The sequence below is a fragment of the Lepidochelys kempii genome, chromosome 8 (genome assembly GCF_965140285.1).
Source record: "Lepidochelys kempii isolate rLepKem1 chromosome 8, rLepKem1.hap1, whole genome shotgun sequence".
In the NCBI taxonomy this organism is placed as follows: Eukaryota; Metazoa; Chordata; order Testudines; family Cheloniidae; genus Lepidochelys; species Lepidochelys kempii.
In genome coordinates this window covers 96,554,237-96,577,872 of record NC_136387.1, presented here as the reverse complement: position 1 = coordinate 96,577,872, position 23,636 = coordinate 96,554,237, and the positions used below count along the sequence as shown (strand labels likewise).

General features: G+C 43.0%; 1 protein-coding gene and 1 long non-coding RNA gene across 3 annotated transcripts in view; one reads left to right on the top strand and one right to left on the bottom strand.

The window, feature by feature from the left end:
• Positions 1 to 585: 585 nt before the first annotated feature.
• Positions 586 to 23,458, top strand: LOC144930792 (uncharacterized). The gene is made up of 7 exons (XR_013636200.1): positions 586 to 3,204; positions 3,295 to 3,328; positions 3,804 to 3,845; positions 4,343 to 4,429; positions 10,284 to 10,426; positions 20,248 to 20,466; positions 21,443 to 23,458. It is a non-coding gene; the product is annotated as an uncharacterized LOC144930792 (long non-coding RNA).
• Positions 6,643 to 23,636, bottom strand: part of LRP8 (LDL receptor related protein 8) — a 298,522-nt gene continuing 281,528 nt past the window's right edge. For both annotated transcript variants that reach the window (XM_073357653.2, XM_073357654.2), the window contains 8 exons: positions 23,386 to 23,504; positions 20,375 to 20,514; positions 17,758 to 17,899; positions 16,336 to 16,488; positions 15,186 to 15,425; positions 11,491 to 11,559; positions 10,148 to 10,320; positions 6,643 to 8,888 (listed from right to left, as the gene is read on the bottom strand). In XM_073357653.2, the coding sequence (XP_073213754.1) occupies positions 8,850 to 8,888; positions 10,148 to 10,320; positions 11,491 to 11,559; positions 15,186 to 15,425; positions 16,336 to 16,488; positions 17,758 to 17,899; positions 20,375 to 20,514; positions 23,386 to 23,504 (1,075 nt within the window). In that variant the 3' untranslated portion in view covers positions 6,643 to 8,849. The remainder of the gene's footprint in view (positions 8,889 to 10,147; positions 10,321 to 11,490; positions 11,560 to 15,185; positions 15,426 to 16,335; positions 16,489 to 17,757; positions 17,900 to 20,374; positions 20,515 to 23,385; positions 23,505 to 23,636) is intronic.

Genomic DNA, 23,636 nt, shown 5'->3' with positions numbered 1-23,636 from the left:
TCCAATTTATCCACATCCTTCTTGAAGTGTGGGGCCCAAAACTGGACACAGTACTCCAGATGAGGCCTCACCAATGTCGAATAGAGGGGAACGATCACGTCCCTCGATCTGCTCGCTATGCCCCTACTTATACATCCCAAAATGCCATTGGCCTTCTTGGCAACAAGGGCACACTGCTGACTCATATCCAGCTTCTCGTCCACTGTCACCCCTAGGTCCTTTTTCGCAGAACTGCTGCCTAGCCATTCGGTCCCTAGTCTGTAGCTGTGCATTGGGTTCTTCCGTCCTAAGTGCAGGACCCTGCACTTATCCTTATTGAACCTCATCAGATTTCTTTTGGCCCAATCCTCCAATTTGTCTAGGTCCTTCTGTATCCTATCCCTCCCCTCCAGCGTATCTACCACTCCTCCCAGTTTAGTATCATCCGCAAATTTGCTGAGAGTGCAATCCACACCATCCTCCAGATCATTTATGAAGATATTGAACAAAACCGGCCCCAGGACCGACCCCTGGGGCACTCCACTTGACACCGGCTGCCAACTAGACATGGAGCCATTGATCACTACCCGTTGAGCCCGACAATCTAGCCAGCTTTCTACCCACCTTATAGTGCATTCATCCAGCCCATACTTCCTTAACTTGCTGACAAGAATACTGTGGGAGACCGTGTCAAAAGCTTTGCTAAAGTCTAGAAACAATTTTCCCTCCCTTGTTTTTTTATTGTGTTCTTACTGTGTTCAATACAACATGCTATGTAAACTTAAAACATTAATAATCTAGTCTTTATATTTTAGACACACTATTTCAGAGATCTCTTTGAACTCTTCATTACGCTGCAAAGGTACTTGTAAGAGCCTTAAAGAGATACTGCACCATATCAGCAAATTTCCGTACTTAAAATTTGCCTTCAAACAGCTTTTTAACCAGTGGGCTGTCTCACAGCCCAGAATAGCCTCCATCCATTCTTGCACTAGCCACGTCCCCAACACATCCTTACACCAGTGTCTGCACAGGGGCGCAGCATAGGACCATCTGCGCTGCTGGAGCAATTCCCCAGGGGGCATTTTGGCCTCCATTATGCTATGAGAGCAGCATAAAGGGATCATAATGGTACCTTGTGAAATAATTTTTATCTGTGCAAAGGGATTGCAAAGTCGGTGTAAAATGCTACAGATCAGAATGGTAGCATATTACATCCACTTTGCATAGGGGAGACGACACAATGTGTCAGGCAGCAAAGAAACAGGCCCTAAGCATTTAAATCATGGTTACAGCTTTATTTTCTAGTTTAGAAATGATAGAATGACTTATCTGATTTCATGCCATCTGTGGGATTAGCAAAACCAGAGAGACTAATAAACAGCAAATATGACAAATTAATGATGCAGAAGTAATGTGCAGACAATTCAGGCAACTTAATTATGACAGTCATTGCTAACAGCTAATAAATAGACTGAATGTTAGCTCTAATGCAGATTATCATCCAATTGTCTCATTGTACGGTTGACTACAACAGTTTTCACACTCCACCTAACCTTTTTATTGTAAGAAACTCCCTACCGTCAAAACTCACTATCCTTTACATAAACACATTAGCCTTCCTCCTGCTGCTCATTGTCTTGACACTGAACTCACCGTTCAGATCAGGTTCAGTGTTTAGACCAAAATTATACCTGGAAGTACCAACAGTTTTGAAGGGAGCTCTGGATTATATGAGAAAAATGTATAGGGTCAAAGATTTTTCACTTAGCTGGCACTAATTGTCTCTTTGTTGGGCGCACTTTCAGCAAAGGCCAGAGACTGAATGAGTCGTGAAATAACTTATCAGTTCATCCGTAGAAGTGTTTCTTCCCTGTAGTATAGGGAAGCTGTAAATGTAAGTTGTATAGCTCCACAGAAACCGGTGGTCCTTAGACAAGGGTGTGGAAGTACTGAACCAACCTGGAGTTATGGAAAATATTTTAGCTCCCTCCTTTCCCTGATCATGTAGGATCCAGCAATATAACTGGTTTCAGAGTAGCAGCCGTGTTAGTCTGTATTCGCAAAAAGAAAAGGAGGACTTGTGGCACCTTAGAGACTAACCAATTTATTTGCGCATAAGCTTTCGTGAGCTACAGCTCACTTCATCGGATGCATAAAGTGGAAAGTACAGTGAGGAGATTTTATATACACACAGACCATGAAAAAATATACATTGTAAGGAGAGTGATCATTTAAGATGAGCTATTAGCAGCAGGAGAGTGGGGTCGGGGGAGAGAAAACCTTTTGAACCTTATCACTTCGCTTATGCTCAAGTAAATTGGTTAGTCTCTAAGGTGCCACAAGTACTCCTTTTCTTTTTGCAATATAACTGGGTAAATGTCGCCATTTGTCCTGTCAAATTACCAAGGATATTTGCTTCCTTAAATTACTCTAACTCCTAGCTCAGTATAAATATTGTTGCCTTAACAGCTCTTAAAATGTTAACAGTATTTTCAGTCCCTCCCCACCCCCGCACAGGTTTAAGGTGCCCTTTGTAAATACTTGGCTCTGTGAAGCACAGAGAGAATGCTCTTTCACTGCTGTGTACAGTGAGTGTGAATTGATACATTACACCACATTAAAGGTTTTTTGTTTGTTTCTAATCAAATTTCAGTATTCTCCAAATCTCACTTGATACCTGGCTAGCCATTATCCAGTGTAAGATCCAGATCTCAGAACATTCCTCAGCCTGTAGCCTCTTGGTTTATTCTGGCGGATGCTGCCACCAATTTCTAATCCAAAACTTTAAATCTTAATCCTTGAGTCAGTCTTGATTTAAAAATTGTCAGTGATGGAGAATCCACCACAACATTTGAAGTTGTTCCAGTGGTTAATTATGCTCATTGTTAAAAATGTATACCTTATCTCTAGTCTGAATTTCTCTAGCTTCAATTTCCAACCATTGGATTGTGTTATACCTTTCTCAGCTAGATTGAAGAGCCCATTTTAAATATTTGTTCTCCATGTAGGTACTTATAGATTGTAATCAAGTTAACCCTTAACCTTCTCTTTGTTAGACTCAATCCATTCAGCTTATTGCTATAAGGCGTGTTTTCTAACCCTTAAACATTCTCACTGCTCTTCTCTGAACCATCTCCAATTTATCAACATTTTTCTTGAACTGTGGACACCAGAAGTGGAGACAGCATTCCAGCAGTGGTTGCACCAGTCCCAAATACAGAGGTAAAATAACCTCTCTACTACTCATGAGCCACAGTGTCACACTGGGAGCTCATAGTCAGCTGATTATCACAACATCCAAATCTTTTTCAGAGTCACTGCTTCCCAGGATAGAGTCCTCCATCAGGTAAGTACAATCAATATTCTTTGTGCCTAGATGTATACGTTTGCATTTAGCTGGGTTAAAATGCATACTGTTTGCACCCAGCTTACAAGCAAGCCACATTGCTCTGTATCAGTGACTTGTTTTCTTCATTATTTACTACTCCTCCAGTTTTGGTGTTATCTGCAAACTTTATCAGAGATGATTTTGTGTTTTCAGGTTAGGTTATTAGGTTTGGTAATAACTATTTTTTCTGAATATATTTCAATATAAAAATAACAGGCTAATCAAAGGCCTAAACTACTTGACAGTGTTCTCTTTAAGAAAATAAGATTACAAATATTGTACATTTTTTAATGAATAAAAATGACCTTTAATGAATTTGGTACTTAAAACTGTATTGTTACCACATTGTTCACATGGCCTGTTGTAGGATTGTTTGTTCCATTTATCTGCAACCATTACACATTTACTTGATTTTCTTCTGCAAACTTTTCAGGACACAGAAAAAAACCTCTGGAAGCAGAATCTTGACCTGATGGTAATTTAATTTTTCTCAGTTCTAACAAGCAGTGAATCATCATAATTTTATGTGATCACTGGTGTTTGTTGGCCACCTTATGTAAAAATCAAGTAGATAAACTTCCTCCAAAGAACAAAGGTGACTGTAGAGAAAAGACTTAAAGGCAGATCTTACGACACGTGGCTCTATGTTAGGAGGGTCTCTTCCCACTGAGGCAAAGTTTCCTAGTCAATCGGAGACAAATCCTGCCCACTTCCATGTTGCTACCGAGAGCCCCAGATAGTCAAAGTTTGGATTAGTGGGTAGGATTTTGGGAGCCCTTATAGGACATAAGAATCTCCTGCATCTCTGGAAGTGCATCTAGTCACTCTGGTACATTCTGTATGTACCTCTCTTGCTACAATATTTATTCTTTTGACAGGGGGTCGGGGGTGAATAGAGGTCTGTTTACATCTTATTGTGTGTTTAGTGCCTGACTGCCCTTGGTAATGTTATGCTGCTTGCATCTTCACCAGGTCAAGGGAGTTGTGGGACTTCCTACAGCAGTTCAACGTTTGGCTTTACCATGGCAGGAAGAACTGTGTTGTTGATTCGTGGAAGAGGTAAAGACGTGTGCCCTCAGGAGAAGAAAAGTGTGACACCTCAGAGGGGGGTTTGTAAAGTATTGAGCTGTTTCACTGTTTAATGCTACATCTATGTCAAATTGTTGAGTTTGTCCCTCTTCAATTTTAACTAAAGGTATGTCTACACTGAGGGTGTAGTTCCCATCTTGAGATTATACCTGCACTAGTTCTGATTGAACTAGCATGCTAAAAATAGTGTAGCCACAGCAGGGCAAGCAGCTAGTCGCCCCAAGCATAATCCTGTCAAAAACTCTAGTTATTTACTCAGGGTGGCTAGCCCCTCCTGTGGCTACATGCTATTTTTAGCACGCTAGCTTGATCAGAACTGGAGTGGGTATGTCTCCTCAAGCTGGGAATTATACCACCCCACTTGAAGGGTGGAGGTATACTGTGTAATTGGCTCCAAACCACATTAGCCAGAAAACAAAGTACTGCTAAGGAAAAACTGGAGAGAGACTTTTTTTTTATAGCCCCATTGCTTTCTAAAACTACAAATGACCTCCCCGAGTTCTCTGTCAGCACTCTTCCTGGGGACTCTGGCTCCAGTGTGGCTCTAATGGCCCTCCACCATATATGAAGGCGTTCAAGCCCCCTGTGAGAGATTTGATTCTAGTGCATGCTTACAGCCTCTGACAGTGCTATTGTAATATAGACAATAACAGTCCAAAACATTACACCCGGGTTAGCTTATGGATTCCTGCAGAGATGGAGCATTTTTGTTGGAGCTGGTTGGACAAGGCTTTTTCCTTCAATGAAAAACTTCATTTTTGGCAAAAAATTAAAAACCAAAATATCAGTTTTCAGGCATTCAGCGTTTCAATGAAAAATTAAAAATTTCAATGAAGGGCAGACAAAATTAGCGAAAAATTTGCTGTAGTCAAAACCCAATTTTCAATCAAAAAATCATTTAGATGGAAAAATCTTTGACCAGCCCTAGTTTTTGTGCATTATTGACTTTAATCTTGTACAGTTTTGGGAATTTTTTTCCTCCTTATTTAACCAGCCATGTAGTAGTTACCGGTAGTTAAACTTGACAGAGCAGTGATGCTTACAAAATTAATCAGTAGCAGTGAGCGTTACAGATTTTAGCCTGTTTCTGGTTGATCTGGTTGGTATGTAATGAGGAGAATAGTAGTAGATTGCCATTTGGTCTTCCAAACCATACATAATGTATTATCCAAGATTACCAAACGAAGTGTAACAATTATTTTTGAAGTTTGGTTCTTATGTGTATGTCTCCATGTCAGTAGATGCTGTGCTGTAATTTTGTTTTGGGGTTGTGAAGCTATTATTAATATAATGATGAGTATTATAAAACATCCATTGTTGGAATATCTGGGCACTCTTACAATGGCTTAGATTAAAAGCAATAACACTTCTACAGTATGGCAAGCAAATGCACCATATGCCTCCTTTTACAGAACAGAGACAAAATGTAGGTTTTTGTAATGGTAAAAGTTAATATATTTGTGTGCAGCAGGCTGTCTTGGTTATATGAACCTCAAATTATATGGATTTTAGTTCTGTCACCTATATAAAACTTTACATAATGTAAGCATAACTGAAACAGGCAGCATTTTCTGTGCAATTTGAAGGTGACAAACAGTCTGAGTAGAGAAAGAGGACTTGACGGTAGTCAGAATTGCCCGTTGAGTATCCCTTCGTTTGCATATAAAGGTTATGTAGTGTCCAGGGTTGGGGCTGCACAGTTGTAGACTGGAAGAACTGGAGGGTGTTAAATACAGACTTACTGGGACCATAAAGAGAACAGAGAATTCTTACATAGCTAGGATGTAGAGCAACACTGCTATGTCCTGATTTGGCTATAGGCAATTAAAAGCTGACCCATTCCTTGGGACTAGTTCGATGTGTATGTGTCAATCAGAAGAGTCTGATATTTGCATAAGATCCTAATATTTTGGCATCAAAGTGCTGCAATTCTTAATAACAAATTTTCATTTATGTATTGCAGTGGTTTTCAACCTTTTTTCATTTGCAGACCCCTAAAAAAATTCCAAATGGAGGGCTACGCCTCTTTGGAAATCTTAGACATATAGTCTGTGGATCCCCAGGGGTCCACAGACCACAGGTTGAAAACTACTGTTCTGTGGTAATGACAACCTTTCCCTTAGATATAGTCTGTGGAGAAAACCACTGATGTACTGTAAAATAACAGAACGCATCAGAAATCCTAGATAAAAAAAATTTAATCTCTCTGTGGAAACAGTGCACTGTTTTACAAATGAATTCATTTGGTTTTCAGTACCCCTTTTTATGTAAGTACAGCAAACGATATACAGACCATATTCTCCCCCCTACTCCTGCAGTTCTTCTGTCCATAAAATGAAAACTGAAACACAAAAGGCACCAAGCAAGAACTCATTCTAACAGAACTTCATTATGACAAGACAGAGATCAGAACTGGTTACAGTGTTAAACAATGTCCCAACAATCCCAACTGTTTAAAATAATTTATTTAAAAAACAAATTTGGTGGCTGACTTCTTTTGATTGGTTACAAATCTGTAAAGTTTGAAACCAGCACTGGACATCAAATTAATTTAAAGCAGTTTGAAAAAATTGCTGCTTTTTATACACACACTTGTACAGTTTTTTTATTTTATTTTTTTAAAAAAGTATCAAAATGTAGAGCCTTCAAACATATTTACAGTTTGCTGTTAGTGTTATCACAGACGTGTACAGCTCAGGTTTTGTTCTTTCCTTCATGCACACAGTGCATGGACTTGTAGTAGAACTTTGCACATCCACCACTGTTCCAATTGGAGAGAATAGCCTAAGGGGTGCCAGGTCACCTAGGACTGGTATGATAGTCCCAGAGTTGCTCAGCTTTAGGAACAGGTGAGAGTGAAAGGTCTTGTAAGGCAGTGGTCCCCAAACTCCGCCACGCTGCCCCCAATGGTCTGCACCCTCCCCCAGGAGCGCAGTTGGGGGCTGGAAGCAGGGCCGCAGTTGGGGCCAGGAGTAGAGCTTGATGGCATTCCCTCCCTGTCCCCTGTGGGGGCTGGCCTGAGCTCTGCCATGCCCCCCTTAGAGGGGCACGCCCCACAGTTTGGGGACCACTGTTGTAAGGATTGGTTGTTTTGGGTTTTTTTCCAATTACCTTTTCAGCCATCCTACCAAGAGCTGTATATTCGAGGGCAGTCTGCTGGCATTTTGTTCTTTAACCCCCTTCCTGTTGCTCCACATTCCATGGACAACCGGCTGTGGTGAATGCACTGTTATGGTGCTGGATATTCCAGCTACAGCCACTTGGAATATACCTGCTGTGAATTCTAGGTATGCAAGTTGGACTGCATCTCTGTGCTTCCTACCACTTCATTCATTTTAACAGTGTTAACAATCAGTAGCAGCACAGCAATAAAAGATTTTGTGATGAGCTATCTCCAGGGAGTTGATATATGACTACCAGACAGAGAAAATAATGACAGATTTAGGTTTTCTTAAAAAATCCTACACCAAATAACCTCCATGGAGACAGACACGGCATAAAGCTATGTTGAATCCTATAGGAGTTTCTTCTATGTGAGATACACTAAGTGAAGAGAAGTCACTGTGTGGAGACATTTTGGATGTAAAGATTTTTAAAAAAAGGAAATCAAGGGTGCTAGTGCCTGAGTCCTGGCCAGTACATTTGTCTGGGCTTGAAATACAAAGTAAACCATTTTGACAGCAGAAATTCATTATGGGAGTGCTTCATTCATTGACTGTCCTATTGTACAGCTGTTTCTTACTCCAGTGGCTTTAGACTTCAAAGCAAATTTTCCAAAACATTCCTTAAGAATTCAATCCCCCTAGACTTGGGCTAGTAGTTTTAAAATATATTTATATGTATATATATGTATATATTTATATGTCTATATATCTATCTAGTCTAGACAGATATATGCACAGCAAGCCAAACATACAAAAAATAAATACTCTCACCCCTCTTTACAGAACAAATCTTATATCCCAATTTTGTTAATAAATATTCTAAACCGCTTGTATAGAATTTTTTTTACTTATGTTGATGGATAGCCACAAAGCATGTTCAACCTATTTACAAAACCTCTATAAATATAGTTTTAAAATGATGCATAGCTATTGAACCCGGCTGGTTATGTATACTGGGTTAGTAGCTCAGCAGTAGTAGCCTCTTCACTATCACGTATGGGTAGTGCAACAAGTTAAAACGTGTATAAAAGATTATACATACAAAACTCTCACATCCTTTGGATGTTTGCAGTTCATTATAACTTTGTGGTTACCCTTCTGCAACATAAATAGTAATTAATTAGGGGGAAGAAAAGGAAAGGTGGGGGAGGGTTCCATGATCCAAAGTGAATCTGTTCAGTGCATATTATGCCATTAGGTATGGGACTAGAGCAGCGACTTGGTCCTCAAGGTAACCCATCATCTTCCAGGCTCAATGCTACACGCTGTGGAGGAAGGAAAACACAACAGTGGTAAATGCTTGAGTGACAGAGAATCATTTGATCTCTTTGGACCTGATATCTTACTCATGATAAATAACACCTCCCCTCACTAAAAAAAAAAAAAAATCCCACTGATTTCAATGGAGTAACCCCTACACTGAGTAGTACTTATTAGTACCTGGTCCTTCATGCCTCCAATTCCTCCTCCCCCAAATGGGTATAAGCATTATTTTCTTGCACTACAGATGTGGTGGGAGGCCAAGTTCATCAATGTCTGTGACACACATTAAAATCCTCGGATGGGAGGTATGACAGCAGCGCAAGGATTGCTATTATTACTTAGTCCGCGATATTGAGACAGTGCCCTTCCTCGCTCCTGCACTGCTTACTCCTGCACTGCTTACTCCTGTCTCTTTGTCCTCCTCCTCACGACTCAGTTACTGTTCCTACACTTCATCCAAGCTGCCTGTTTCCTGAAGGGACACTCACTTGAAGAAACCACACTGTGTGGGTTCTGGTGTCTCCATCAGCAAGTCCCATTATGTAGTTACAGCAGAACCTGTAGAGGAAAGCACTACTCCTCCATCCCATCTCTATGCTAAGGCAACTTTCCTTGACTCCCTTTGGAATCTCATTCACTCTTCACTGCAGAGCATTTCACTTTTTAGTGGTTTGTATCTAATTATATAAGCAGAAAAATATTGTGTTCCCCCTAGCAAATAGAAACTAGACTTTATTGTTGGCAGGAAAAGGCAGTGGATGGAAAAGAGTAAGGCATAAGACTGACTGCAAGCTGGGGGCAGGAGAAAAACCCTCCCCACCAGGGTACAGCCTAACATTTAGCGGCAGTCATTGTCCCTGGTTTGAAAAACTCGTGTATAGGACAGCCTGTTCATTTTTCTTGCATGTTATTAGTGCTTACCACTACAATGATGGGCGTGTCAGAGACATGAATTTCTCAGTGGGGTGACTTGCAGGGATTTAAGCACCCAGTGCCACTAGAGACAGGGTACCTGACTAAATGGACAATTGATCTAATCTCATATAGTAAATTCCTACTGTATGTTCCAAAGATATGGCAACATGAGCTACATACAAGTCTAAGAGTAATCTAAAAGGCAAAAATTTGACAAACCCCTCATTTAATGTACTGTCTGATGCCAAGTAACTGTAATCAACTTCATGATCAGCTGAGATAATTCTGTAGTCAAACCTTCTTAAGAAAAAGCTTTTACTTTGGCAGCTTGCTCAGAGATACTTACTGCTGGGTAGACATGCCCAATTTGTGCAGTCCGCCCAATATGGATTTCCTCTTCATCCTCTTCTTCTGTTGTCTTTCTGTACACAGGGTTATCAAAGTTCATGCTTTTAGTGTTCTTCCTTTTCCAATTCCTCCAGATGAGGTACCCTCCCATACACAGCAAACCAATGACCACTGAAGAAAAGAAGAGAAAAAGCTGTCATCTGGCTACTTGGGGAAGGCAAACATAGTCCCATGTGGACCTCTGCTCCTGTACCCTTCAAACCTGCAGTACAGTACAGTAAGTCCTCACTTAAAGTCATCCCGGTTAACATTGTTACAACATTGTTACGTTGCTGATCAATTAGGGAACATGCTCGTTTAAAGTTGCGCAATGCTCCCTAATAACATTGTTTGGCAGCCGCCTGCTTTGTCCACTGCTTGCAGGAGGAGCAGCCCGTTGCAGCTGGCTGGTGGGGGCTTGGAACCAGGGTGGACCGGCAGCCCCACTATCAGCTCTCCCCTCCCCTAAGTTCCCTGTGCAGCAGCCGCCCAGCAGGCTAGCAATTGCCAGCAGTGCAGCTGTCCCTCCCCCACTGCCATGTGCTGCTCCTGCCCTCTGCCTTGGAGCTGCTCCTGGGAGCCTCCTGCTTGCTGTGCTTTGGGGGGGGGGGGGGGGGCTAATGTCAGGGTGTCTCCCTACCCCCTGCATCTCCCACTTATCCCATCTCCATAGAGCGGGGGGCGGGGGGGGGACCGACGACGACAGGGGATACCACAGGGCTCAGGATGGAGGGAGCTTCCTGGCAGAAGCTACGGTCTCAGCTTGCTGATTAATTTAACAAGGCAGTGTACTTAAGAGTGGGGTCAGCATACTTAAAGGGGAAATGCGCAACACCCCTCCCCCCCATTCATGCTGCCTTGTAGAGTGTGAGGCTACATTAACAATGAGTTAACCCTTAAGGGCTCAGCCAATTGCTAGTTTATCATTTAGCAGGAGGAAATATCCCACCCTCTGACTCCACCACCTCAACCAAGCTTCACAGTCATCATCGCTATGTACAGTATTAAATTGTTTGTTTAAAACTTATACTGTGTGTGTGTGTATATAGATATAATAGTATTTTGTCTGGCAAAAAAAAAATTGCCGGGAACGTACCCCCCACCCCCCATTTACATTAATTCTGATGGGGAAATTGGATTAGCTTAACATTGTTTCGCTTAAAGTTGCATTTTTTTCAGGAACATATCTACAACGTTAAGTGAGGAGTTACTGTGTTTCAATAGTCCCTTGTGCTCCAGAAAAATCTTTTACAAAAAGTTGTCAGGGTAGTCTCATTCTAAGCTTAAATCAAACTTGCTTACCAAGAAGAACTACAACTCCAATAATGGCTGCTCTAACAGTTGATCCAAAACCCTGCCCATCATTGGCATCTGTAACCATAAAAGAACAGTTCTGATTAATCAAATGGCACTAAAGATGGACCATAATTATAATGATAGCTCAAAATTTTTTTAAAAAACTAGGTTAAATTTAAAGGTATGGGGTCTATAAATAATATCTATTGTGTGCTTATATTTGATAATTAATCATCTTTAAACAAGACACTGAATCATAAAATAACTACTTAATAAGCCTGAGCCAGCAGCTTGCCATCTTCCTTAATTTTCATATCTTGCGCCCTGCTATATGGCTGTGTCATAACCATACAGATTCACTTCTAAATAATAATAAACACTTTTGAAATGTGAGGTCTGTTAGTTTGCTAACTCCAGATGTCACTCACAACTGGCACAGTAGGACACAAGGACTAGGATCTCAAAGGAAATGAGACCCCAAAACAAGGGTTAGCGTTGCTAAGGGGCCTGCCCTTTAGGAAGAACTGGACATACCCCCGTACAGTGACAGGGCTTTATAGAAGGGCACAGTTGACTGCTGAATATGGCCACAGAAAAGCACATGACGTTTGACCAACTCCCTTCTAAACCTCTTCATGCTGCCCCTTCATTAGCTTAACTATTAGGTGAAACCAGGTGCTCCCTCCCCGTTAGAGGCTGAATGCGATGCTGCTACAGCATACCTAGGCTCCTGCTGCCCAGGGACTGTACAGACCGTGCTTAGGTACCAGAGTTGAGTCTTCTGAAGTCAGAGCACACTAGGGCTAGCTTTAAGAAGCGCTGATGAAGAGCGGGGGGTGTCTCTCAGACAATCAGCCTTCCAGTCTGAGAAGGACCAGCTTGGGGGAGAGCTAGCCCCCCAAATCCCTATCTACTATCTGTTTGTTAGTGTAAGGTACTGGTAGTATGGATAGAGTGCCACTTATGGCTGTTTCTAGGTATTGAAATATCTCATAAGAATTTCATGTGTAATGGTCCAGTGGTTCAAAATTGGTTCTCCATGTGTATGGCTCATGGTGTTGTTTCTCCTGGCTCTGTGTGCATATATCTATTTACGTGGCCACCATGGTACACTCACACACTGAAGACTGCATGCAGTTCTGGTCACCCCATCTCAAAAAGATTTATTAGAACTGGAAAAAGTACAGAGAAGGACAACAAACATTATTAAGGGTGTGAAACAGCTTCCATATGAGGAGAGATTAAAAAGTCTGGGTCTGCTCAGCTAAGGGGGAATATGATAAGAGGTCTATAAAATCATGAATGCTGTAGAGAAAGGGAATAAAGTGTTATTTACCCCTTCACATAACACAAGAACCGCAGTGAAATTAATAGGCAGCAGGTTTAAAACAAACATAAGGAAGTTCTTCTTCACATAACACACAGTCAGTGTATGGTTTCAGAGGAACAGCCGTGTTAGTCTGTATTCGCAAAAAGAAAAGGAGTACTTGTGGCACCTTAGAGACTAACCAATTTATTTGAGCATGAGCTTTCGTGAGCTACAGCTCACTTCATCAGATGTTTACCGTGGAAACTGCAGCAGACTTTATATACACACAGAAATCATGAAACAATACCTCCTCCCACCCCACTGTCCTGCTGGTAATAGCTTATCTAAAGTGATCAACAGGTGGGCCATTTCCACAACCTGGATTTGTGCTGGAAATGGCCCACCTGTTGATCACTTTAGATAAGCTATTACCAGCAGGACAGTGGGGTGGGAGGAGGTATTGTTTCATGATTTCTGTGTGTATATAAAGTCTGCTGCAGTTTCCACGGTAAACATCTGATGAAGTGAGCTGTAGCTCACGAAAGCTCATGCTCAAATAAATTGGTTAGTCTCTAAGGTGCCACAAGTACTCCTTTTCTTTTAGTCAGTGTATGGAACTCATGGCCAGGAGATGTTGTAAAGGCCAAAAGTATAACTGGGTTCAAAAAGAATTAGGTAAGTTCATGGAGGGTAGGTCTATCAGTGGCTTATTGGCCAAGATGGTCAGGGATGCACCCCATGCTCTGGGTGTCCTCCAACAGTCTGAAGCTGGGACTGGATCACTCAATAATTGCCCTGTTCTGTTCATGCCCTCTGGCACCAGTCATGGTCTGATGACAGTATATTGAGGTAGCTGGACCACTAGGCTGATACAATATGCCAGTTCTTTCTTAATGTTTGGGCACAAAAAGGGAGGGTAGTTTGTAAAAAATCTGGCCTGTAATGGAAATTCTCTGTCTTTGTCAAGGAGAGTAGATGACTCTTCATCTTGTGCAACACAGCTCCCTTTGGTAGCAACACAGCCACCAAGCTATTGCTCTATCAGGAGAAGAACTTTGTGGTTCCAAGCTATCTACATAATGCATTTGAATTATCCTCCTGTGGAGGTGACTACACCAAAGAATGCCATGTGCAATAGCTAAGTTGCGCCTGGAAGGTTGCCTCAAAATTCAAGGGAATGTCATACAAGAGCAAACCAATAAATGTTAATGTCTCATTCTTCAAACTGTGTGTTTTGCAATCTTAACAGAATTAGCACAAAACTCAGAAATATACTGAATTTACTGTGACAAATCAGGAATAATAGAGAAAGAGCTAACTCCTTCATCTACTGAGACACCAATGCATAGAAAATAATGTAAAAGGTAGTTTATCCTTTTAAATTAATCCCCTTGGCAGGTAACTCTATTAAATAGACATTTTACCAGTTAATGAGATAGGTACCATAATAGTCCTTGTTAGAAATATTTTAATAAACATTGAATCTAATTATTTTCAGCTGGGGTTTGGAAGGAGATTTACATAGGTAAGAATGATAAGAACGAATTTGGAAGATTGATTCTGCTTTCTCAAGAGCACTATGCACTGCTTAGCATCAAGTATCATGTGTCCTGTCTTGCTGATGAGAACAGGAATGCATGATTTATTTCTACACCTGCTTTGCAGATACAATGGAAATGATGCCTCTTTTGCTCAGTGCCGTGTTTGAAAAGCCAGAGGTCTTCTGTCTTATTGTTTTTAATCAATTACCAGTGAAAGGGGCTGTGTTGGAGGTGGAAGTCTTCCTCTCTGTAGAACAGCAAGATTATGGAAAGGCAGTTCAGCTTCCCTGCATTGCCCTGCCAATGTGTTGCAACCCTGACCTACAGGGATCACCTCCAAGAATGGGAAGGTAGTTAAATCCTTCATGGTTTATTCAGTACTTAGCCTCTGTAGAGACCGACAATAAAGAAGCCAGATAGTGCCCTCTGCTGGCAGTATTTTTTGCGATGTGGACATCAATCCACGGAGATACTCGTTTTAATGGAGAATTTTGTCAGAGGTATTTCAGAGCAGGGCTCCATGAACTTTCAGAGCACTGTGCTGAGAAAAACAGGTGCAACTTTCTTTGAGAAATAGGAACCTTAAATGCTGTGGGTGTAAGACTGAATCCCAGGGAATCAGACACGACAACCTGGAACCAAAGAGTTCAGAGAAACTGGGAACACTTTTCTATTATCATAATGAAGGAGTTGAGATGAAAAATCTGATTTTATTTCTGCCCATATATGCATGCCTGTGTCTGACATGCATATAGCACATTTGGCCTGCCAGCTCTCATACTAGCCCATGGATCTTTGTGATACTCTTATGCCTGGCAGAAAGTAAAGAAGTAGGAACCTGAATCTCTTACAGTGCTGGGATAAATTGCTGTTTCCAGTTGTCATTATCTTTGTGCCTATTAGGCTAGACGTGGTTGTGGGTAAGCCAACACCTGGGGTTGTGATGGAGAATTGTGATACAGCTCCTGAGCTCTCTCTACTGACATTGCTGGTGTTGCTAGTTGTTGCTGCAGTGATGGTGGAAATCATAGTTGTGGTGACGGTGGACACCGGAGTTGAAACTGGCTCAGTTGTTAAGGCAGCTGGAGGATCTGAAAAGCAACCCCATATAGTTAAAACAAAACAAGGACTCTGAAATCTGGTAAAAGAAGTCTAAAAAGCAGATCTCACATGGTGTTAAGGAGCACTCCTTTCCAGATTTGATAATGGATAGAATAGGAGTCTGGTTTCCATTCCTGATTTGTTATGTGGCCCATTGCCTTGCTATACCTCTGTTTCCCCATGTGCAAGATGGAAATGAAATAATTTACAAAGTTCACAGTGGTGTAATGATGCTTAATTCACTAATATCTATGAAGTGCTATGGGTGGAAGGTGACATAAAGAAGTTCAAAGTCGTTATCGTACTTTTTTGGCTGTGGGCCCCCAAAATTCAGAACTCGTACCATATGGAAATATTAGGTAAAATTCACCACTAGTAGCTCCCAGGAAGAGACTAGAGTTCACTAAAGATGAATGTGGCCTAATATTCCTAAATATACAATATACGCCACTCACGCCTCATGGGGTGGTGTTAATGAATGATTTTATTGACCAGCTTCACTACCATGATTTCAAACCACTCACATGTGTAGCACCTGATCCAAAGCCCACTGAATTTAATGGGAGTCTTTCCATTGAGATCAATGGGATTTGGATCAGGAACTTCGTCTTTGTTCCCTTTCATGCAATTAGCTTTTCTGATTACTCTTTGTGAATAAACAAATTCTCAATAAAGTGACCCTCCAGACCAACAAAAATATCAGGCTATGTGCAAAAAGGTCCCAAACACACAGACTACCATAGCTAATGGTTCCTGCACTGTTGTGAGAGAGGGAAATTTCACTGATGATTAAGTTGGTTTCATGGAAGGGTGTGGTACAACTGGTGTGGCTCGAAGGAGCTTGTGCCGAGTAACACCAGGCTAAGAGAACGGTCCCTGCATTAAGGTGGTTGCTTTTACCTTTGTAGCATTTCTTCATATCAGGGTGCAGCCACATGTTGTCAGGACAGGCACACGTATACTTGGGAGAATGGAGAGAGATTTGCGGTGCGGGAAGACACAGGTATTCACAGCCTCCATTGGGCTGGGAGCTGAGCTCACAGTAATCTGGAGCTGTTCAAGGTGGGGAACAGACAAATGTATTGTCTCAAACCATGCTCATCAATTTATCTTTGTTCATAGGAAAGAGACCCCTCCCCCGAATGAGATTCTGTTCTCACTCAGAACCCCTAGGAGTTTTCCATCTTCTAGAGCTCTTCCATTTGTATGCAGGAAGGTAGCAGTAGCCGCACCATTGTGCACTCCCACTTTCATATACTATATGCAACAGTTTTGCTTTGCTTTGATGGTTACAGCAGGGGATGGGGAGTCAGGACGCCTGGGTTCCATTCTTTGTTATTCCACTGACTGAGTAAGTCACTTAAGGCATTTGTTTTCAAAGCATCCTCTAATTCTGGCCATCCAGCTCCTGCTTTTCAGTGATGCTGAGAACTCATACCTCTAGTGGAATCACTGAGAGCTACAGATACTCAGCATTTCTGAACATCAGGCCCTCACTGTCTCATGCTGGGTAGACCTTAAAATTTTCAGCTTCACCTCTGCCTCAATTTACTTGGCTGCTTAATAACTCTTGCCTCACAGGTGTTTTTAAAGCACTATGAGATCTTCAGATGAGAGCTTCAAATTGTCTTGTGGGGTTTCCTGCCCAATACTATAGATCAAATGTACCCAATTTACAAGCAAATCATGATCTGAATTTCAAGTTTGTTGATGATCGTCAGTAATAAAAACTCTTCAGTTAGAATTTTGTGCTGATTATGCTGAACCAGGAAAGAGTCCAGCTCCTCTCTTAGTTGTGCAGGCTTTTCAGTGCTAGCCCCAGTAACTAGTAGGACAAACATTTTTCTCACTGAGCCTATCTGACCTGGAATACACAGGGGGAGCATATCTACTGAGTAAAAAGGTGCCATTTCACAGCTGTTGTCTCATAATACCCACAGTCTCAAAGCTGTCTCCCAGCCATGTTTTTCCCACTAAGAAAACGGTGAGCAAGTTACTTTGTTCAGAGTTCTTTCGAGTCCTGAGTGACACTGCCAAAAAGTGTCACCTAAAATGAACAGCAGGCAACAGGCTGCTCTGATCACTCTAAGAGTAGACTTCCAAAGGAAAGCTGCTAATTAAATTATTATAAACAAATTGCAGGTTTTTCAATAAAAGCACCCGCTGAATTAACTATGCAGGAATTTCAAACATCAGGCATTCATTTTATATTAGCAGCATCTGCCTTACCACTCCATCCAAGACAACGGGGAGGCATTTTATTTACCAGCTTAAATGAATGAATGGTGTTTGGACTATGGGAGCACTGATGGCATGCCTTACCTTTTGGCTGCTTTAGCTCGTGAAAGACCACAATATCATGAGGGTTATTGAGATTCTCTGCTAAAATGGAGATGTCCAGGCCATTCAACCTGTTTGCACTGAAGATTGCCTCGTTCTCCAGGTCAGTCCAGAACACCTTATCCTGCAGAACACACACAGGCATTTTGATTTGGGTAATGCAAACCTCATGAAGTGTTCGATTCTGGTTCTCCAGCAGCCCCGAGGGCCATTTGGGGCAAGGCTGCCTACATCTCAGCTTCTTTTGCACATTAATCAGAGACATTTTAAGTACATGCAAAAAAAACAGGTGCTAATTTTTCAGTATGTTATTGGCGTGTCCTCTACTCCAGCTGGAGACAGTGGCAGTCAGCACTTTGCAGAATCGCATACTAAATGATCTAGAGACATCTACTAAGACTGAGAAAATCTTGTCATTTTGTGTGCTGCTGGATCATGACATGCCACTTTTGGCTTTCCAACACAAAGATTCAAGTGTCTCAGTGTCAGGAGGTGGTAATAGATCTAGAGAGCAATATTTACAGAAGGGCAAAAAAGGCTTAGTTCCTTAGCCCTGGTCTACACTGGGGTGGGGGTGGGGGGGTCAACCTAAGAAAGGCATATCTTAGTTCGACTTACCTGGCCGTAAGGACGGTGGCGAGTTGACCGCTGTCGCTCACCCGTCGACTCCGCTTCTGCCTCTCGCGAGCTGGAGTTCCGGAGTTGACGGGGAGCACGTTCAGGGATCGATTTATCGCGTCTCGATGAGATGTGATAAATCGATCCCCGATAGATCGATTGATCACTACCCATCGATCCAGCGGGTAGTGAAGACCTGCCCTTAGAGTAGCTTTGGGGCTGGGTGGGAGGGGAGAACACTCTGAGCAGGCCTGGATACAGAGTGGCCATGTCCATTATGTTTAGTGAAAGAAGAGTTTTTGTGACTCCAGTGGCTGTGGATTTTGAATAGGATTTGAAGGAATTTGTTAGAAATCTTAGTGATCCCTGTACCACAGTGAAAGTGCCAGTGAAAGCTGATCTTCCTTCCCATTCCAAAGATGTGACCTCGATTGGGTCTATCTCTGTAAGTAGATAGTAGCAAGTATCTCTGTAGGGCAAAACCACTTATATTCTTAAAGATTCTAACACTGCAGCAATGGATAAACACTAAAGAGGGAGCATCCAAAAGACCCACTTCTATCTCCTGCAATGATATCTTTAGAAGCAAGTGGCACTTTACTGCAGATTGTGAGATACCTAAATAGCACAACATAGTAAGACACAGCAAGTGGGAACTGAAGGCTACTGAGACGGATTTAGTTGTAGGAAGGTAACCTGGCCGACAGATGAAAAGATAACACTTGCAACGTCTTTTAATAAGATGAAATACATAGCTGGAGGGGGAAGGGTTGGTTCTCAGGAGCTAGTTCAGAGGATATTGTCTTTTATCTTGAGAAAAGATTCAGATAAAGGAAGGGGGTATACAGCACATTCTTGGTTAACAAACACTGTAAAAGGGATTCCGCAAACACTGTTGATGTAGTGCTTAATTTAATGCACAGTCCCACTGAAATCAGCAAGGTTATGCATGGCAATAAGCACACCAGGGCAGTACGTGTCTACAGGATCAAGCCCTTAATTTTGTGGCAAGTAGAGTGTGAATCCTTCGGCTGTCAGGGCTGTGCACCAGAGCACGGCCAACTCAGCTTGAAAGAGAATGAAATGTCTGGGTTTATGTTTAAATTGGATAAGTAAATGACACTTTCCTGGGGAAAATCCTGCCATCAGACAAGTGCACTGGGTCCTCAATTCTTCCCAGGCAGAAAGGCTCCCCACTAACATCACTGCCAGCTCCCAAAGGGCTTGTACAAATTTCTATCTGGGTACACTGATCCTTGTTGCAGACTGTCAAGCAGTAGCATATAATGTCTGCGCAAACAATTAGCAACCTGCCAGGCTGAGGAAGGGAGCACACGCTGCATGGGCCCGGGAAAATGTAAAGCAAGGAAATCACAGTGCAGATGAGTTGTAAGAAGTGTTCAGAGCAAACTGCAGTGTCAAATTCAAAGCCATTAGCGCACATAAATCCCTGCCATACACCCAGATGAGAGGACGCCCTGTGTTCAAGGGGCTTGATCCTAACAGGATGCTTTAGCGCCTCCTGTGAAGCTCCCACTGAAGTCTTATCTCACAGGAGATGCTCACTCAGCAGGATCAGGCCTTTAGTTAGTGAAAAGCTGTATGTCCTGACAATCATAGCAAACTGCCTGTGTTTTCTCCTGCCAATGATTTGGCCACTACACAAGCAGTTAACATGACTAAGATCAAATTTTGCCATTAGCCCACTTCAGTTATGCAGGCGGTGCCAGTTTAGGCAGGGTGCTCTTCCCCACCACAAAAGTAATGCATTACATAGCAGCATTTGACTGATTGCGTCTCTCAGTGAAGGAATACTCCTTGCTGAACTCACATCAGATTAATGGCTTTTTGCAGCAGCTGACACATCCATGAGCTTCCTGTGCTGTGCTCAGGGCACAGCTGTCATGCAAGAGCTGTGTAAAAAGAGATCCTGTGGCTTCCTGCACTCCCCAGCCAGGTCTGCACCCTTCTTCACGCTTACCTCAAACACAGCTACTCCGAAAGGGTGGCTCAGGTCGTCAGCAGAAGAGATGAGAACTTTCCTGTTGCCGCCACTGAAGTCAATGCTGGAAAGTAAGTGCAGCTTGGAGTCCACCCAATAGAGACGCTGATTCAGCAAATCTGAGACAGGAAATGTGACAAGGCAGAATGACTGTACATGCAACTACAGCCTTTTTTGCTATTGCCTGATCTTTTCCCTGTTGGCCGAGTGGCTACTTCTCCCTGGGCTGCTGAGCCTTGTTATTTATGATGGTGGTTGAAACTTTGGTTCACTGCCCAGATGCACTGAACCAGGCGCCCATAAATAATAGGCTCTTATGTGTTTGTGAGAGATGCTCGATCGCCAGCCTGGATCGTGACGTAGTCCCCTCTCTGATCAAGTAGAACAGGCCAGCGGTCTTGTTGGCTTCCCAACTCCACCCCAGCAATGTCCCTCAAATTTGGGCTTGTCTTCGCAGACAGCTTGACAGTGGCACTTTAGTGAAGATGCTACTACGCCGACAGGCAAGCTTCTCCTGTCAGCATAGTTAATCCACCTCCCCGAGCGGCCGTGGCTCGATCAACAGGAGACACTGTCCTGTCGACACAGCAACAGCGGGGGTTTGGTCAGTATAACTGCATCGCTCAGGGGGCTGGATTTTTCAAACCCCTGGGTGATGTAGTTATAACCATATCGGGCAACTCCAGGCCTGGAGGGATCTTTTCGAAGGCTGAGAGGCTAGTTCATTCTCCAAACCACTTAATCTGTGGCTTTTTACTGAGACTCCTGACAAAGGTGCAGTTAATGCTAGTAATGATGGTGGTTTCCAATGCTGAGTGACTTCACATTTTCATAAATTCATAGATTGTAAGGCAGAAGGAACCATTGTGATAATCTGGACTAACTTCCTGCATAATACAGGCCATAGAACTTCCATGAATTATTTCCTGCTTCAAGTCTAATAGTTGTGTTTGAACTAGAGCATCTCTTAGGAAAACGTCCCATCCTGATCTAAAAATTTCCAGTGATGGGGAATCCCACTATCTCAAAGCCATTCCTGTGTTTCAGATTAAAGGATATTTCATTTCACGGACAAGGATGACACTGAGAACACAAAAGACTCCACCTTGCCCAGACGCCAAGAGGGGAAGAAGTGGGAGAAGGTGACTTGTGCCACTGTGGAACTTCATGAACTGAGCTTTTCTTCCTGGGACAAATGCTGATTTTGGATGAGATCAGCTAACCTCAATGCAAAGGGGTGATTGCCACTCATAAAAGCAATCATTTCAAGCTCTGGGTTGAAATGCTAAGCATTCATTTGTTGGTGAATTAATAACAAGGCCAAATGTTATGAATTAGTAATAGTAGTAGTAACCTGTGATGTAGTGGACAAAATTGCCTGCTATCACAGCAGGGGTTAAAGAGAACCTTTGGGTCCCGCTATCCCCAGCCCATTATATCTGTAACTAATGTCAGGGGGAGAAGAGGAGAGAGTCTGGCTCAGTTTGGGGCTGACTGGCAAAGAGGCAGGAGCTAGCTGCCTCCCTACCAGAGAGGGGTGACTAGCCTGCCAGCTGAGGCAGCCACCAAGGAGTAAGCACTGTCTGCCCAGCCAAGGGAGGCTGTGGAGAAGACCAAGGAGCCTCTGACAACTGAAGTAACTGAATGACGGAAGCCCAGAGGCATTGTGGGGTTTGGCCTCACCAGACTTACAGCTGCCCTGCCCACAGGAGCCTGGGACCGGGGCAAGGTACCACCCAAAGCCAACGAGAGGGAACCATGGGAGGCAAGCCACCCCAGCGAATTAGACTTTAAGGTCATGCCCCACACTGAAGAGACGGTGGTTGGAAGTAGCCCAGGACAGTGGATTTAGACTCCCTAAGGCCCTCAGGGGTCGACTCATACAGGGTTGTGGGCTGGGACCTGGTGGAGAGGGAGGGCCCATGTCTCCCTACTCCCTCTGCCTAAAAGAATGAGGCACCTTGATGAGGGAAACAAGGGCCAGAGGTCAGGCATGCCAACCATAGGCTGCCTGACCCTCCAAACACCCTGTTACCTAACCCTTCCGCACTGAGCGGGTCTAGTGGTTTTTATTCTCCTTCACTTGTTCACATCAAAATTCCTGACTGCAGTACTAACCAGGGTTAGTGCTGATCCAATGTACTACTGATTAATTAAGGGCCAGACTGCCACTTGCTCTGCAAGTTCAAAAGAAGCTTCCCCTCCTTGTGCAGAAGCAGAGCACAATTTCAGTCCCTCCTTGTGCCACCAGGGTGCAAGATACCACAGATAGGGGACACGGTGCCACCCCTGCAACACCTCAACCAGCACAGCTGGACTGGTGGGCAGGGGGAGTATGCTGGCCCTCATGAAGGGGGATAGCAGCAGGCAGCTGCTCCCCCTTCATGCCAGGAAGCTCCATAAGTAATTCTGCCTCCATGGGCTTCCCATGGAATGGTACAGCTCTGCACCATCTCCAATGAATGGCTGTACCTTATAGTCACAAATAAGCCCTTAAGCATCACAGCACATTTATATGGCACTTTTATAAACATGGAGTCAGTCACATCCCTCTCCTGACGAGCTTGGGATCCTGTCAGCATTCACTGACTAGCACAGTGCTTGCTACTGTGATGAAACTACTTACCGTCCTAAGCTTTCAGCTAGTCAGTGAGTGTTGCCAGGACTGCGCCCTAAGAGGAGCAAGGTAAGACATGGGTCAACAGTTCAAGTACAGGAGGGTATGAAGGATGTTCATGGAGGGTCAACACCCTGATAACCTGCCTCAGTGGAGGCATAGATCACATTACACCATGACCCTCTGTATTAGAGGGAACTTGCTGGCCACTTGTTTGTGTGACAGATGCTTGTCATATCAAAGAAGCCTGGATTTTCAAGGATTATGTTGTTTTTTCCCCATTCCTGTATAACAATAAACATAAATTTAATGAGGCCACAAACATCGGGAGCTTTATCACTTGCACTGATCTATTACGGATTCTGCGACTTACCTAGTGTGATGCCATTCGGCCACTCAATGTTGTCTGTTACCAGCACTTGCCGATCCATACCATTCAGGCCAGATTTTTCAAGTTTAGCTTTGTCTCCCCAATCAGACCAGTACATGTATCTGAAAGAGCCACAGAAAGGAAAAGTCAATAACTCACACTAAATGCAGGGGTGACCCTACCCCAAGAAATCTGTGTGCATAATTTGAGTAGGTTTCTTAAATCAGGAGGTGTGGTACCCTTTTGTACTCAGT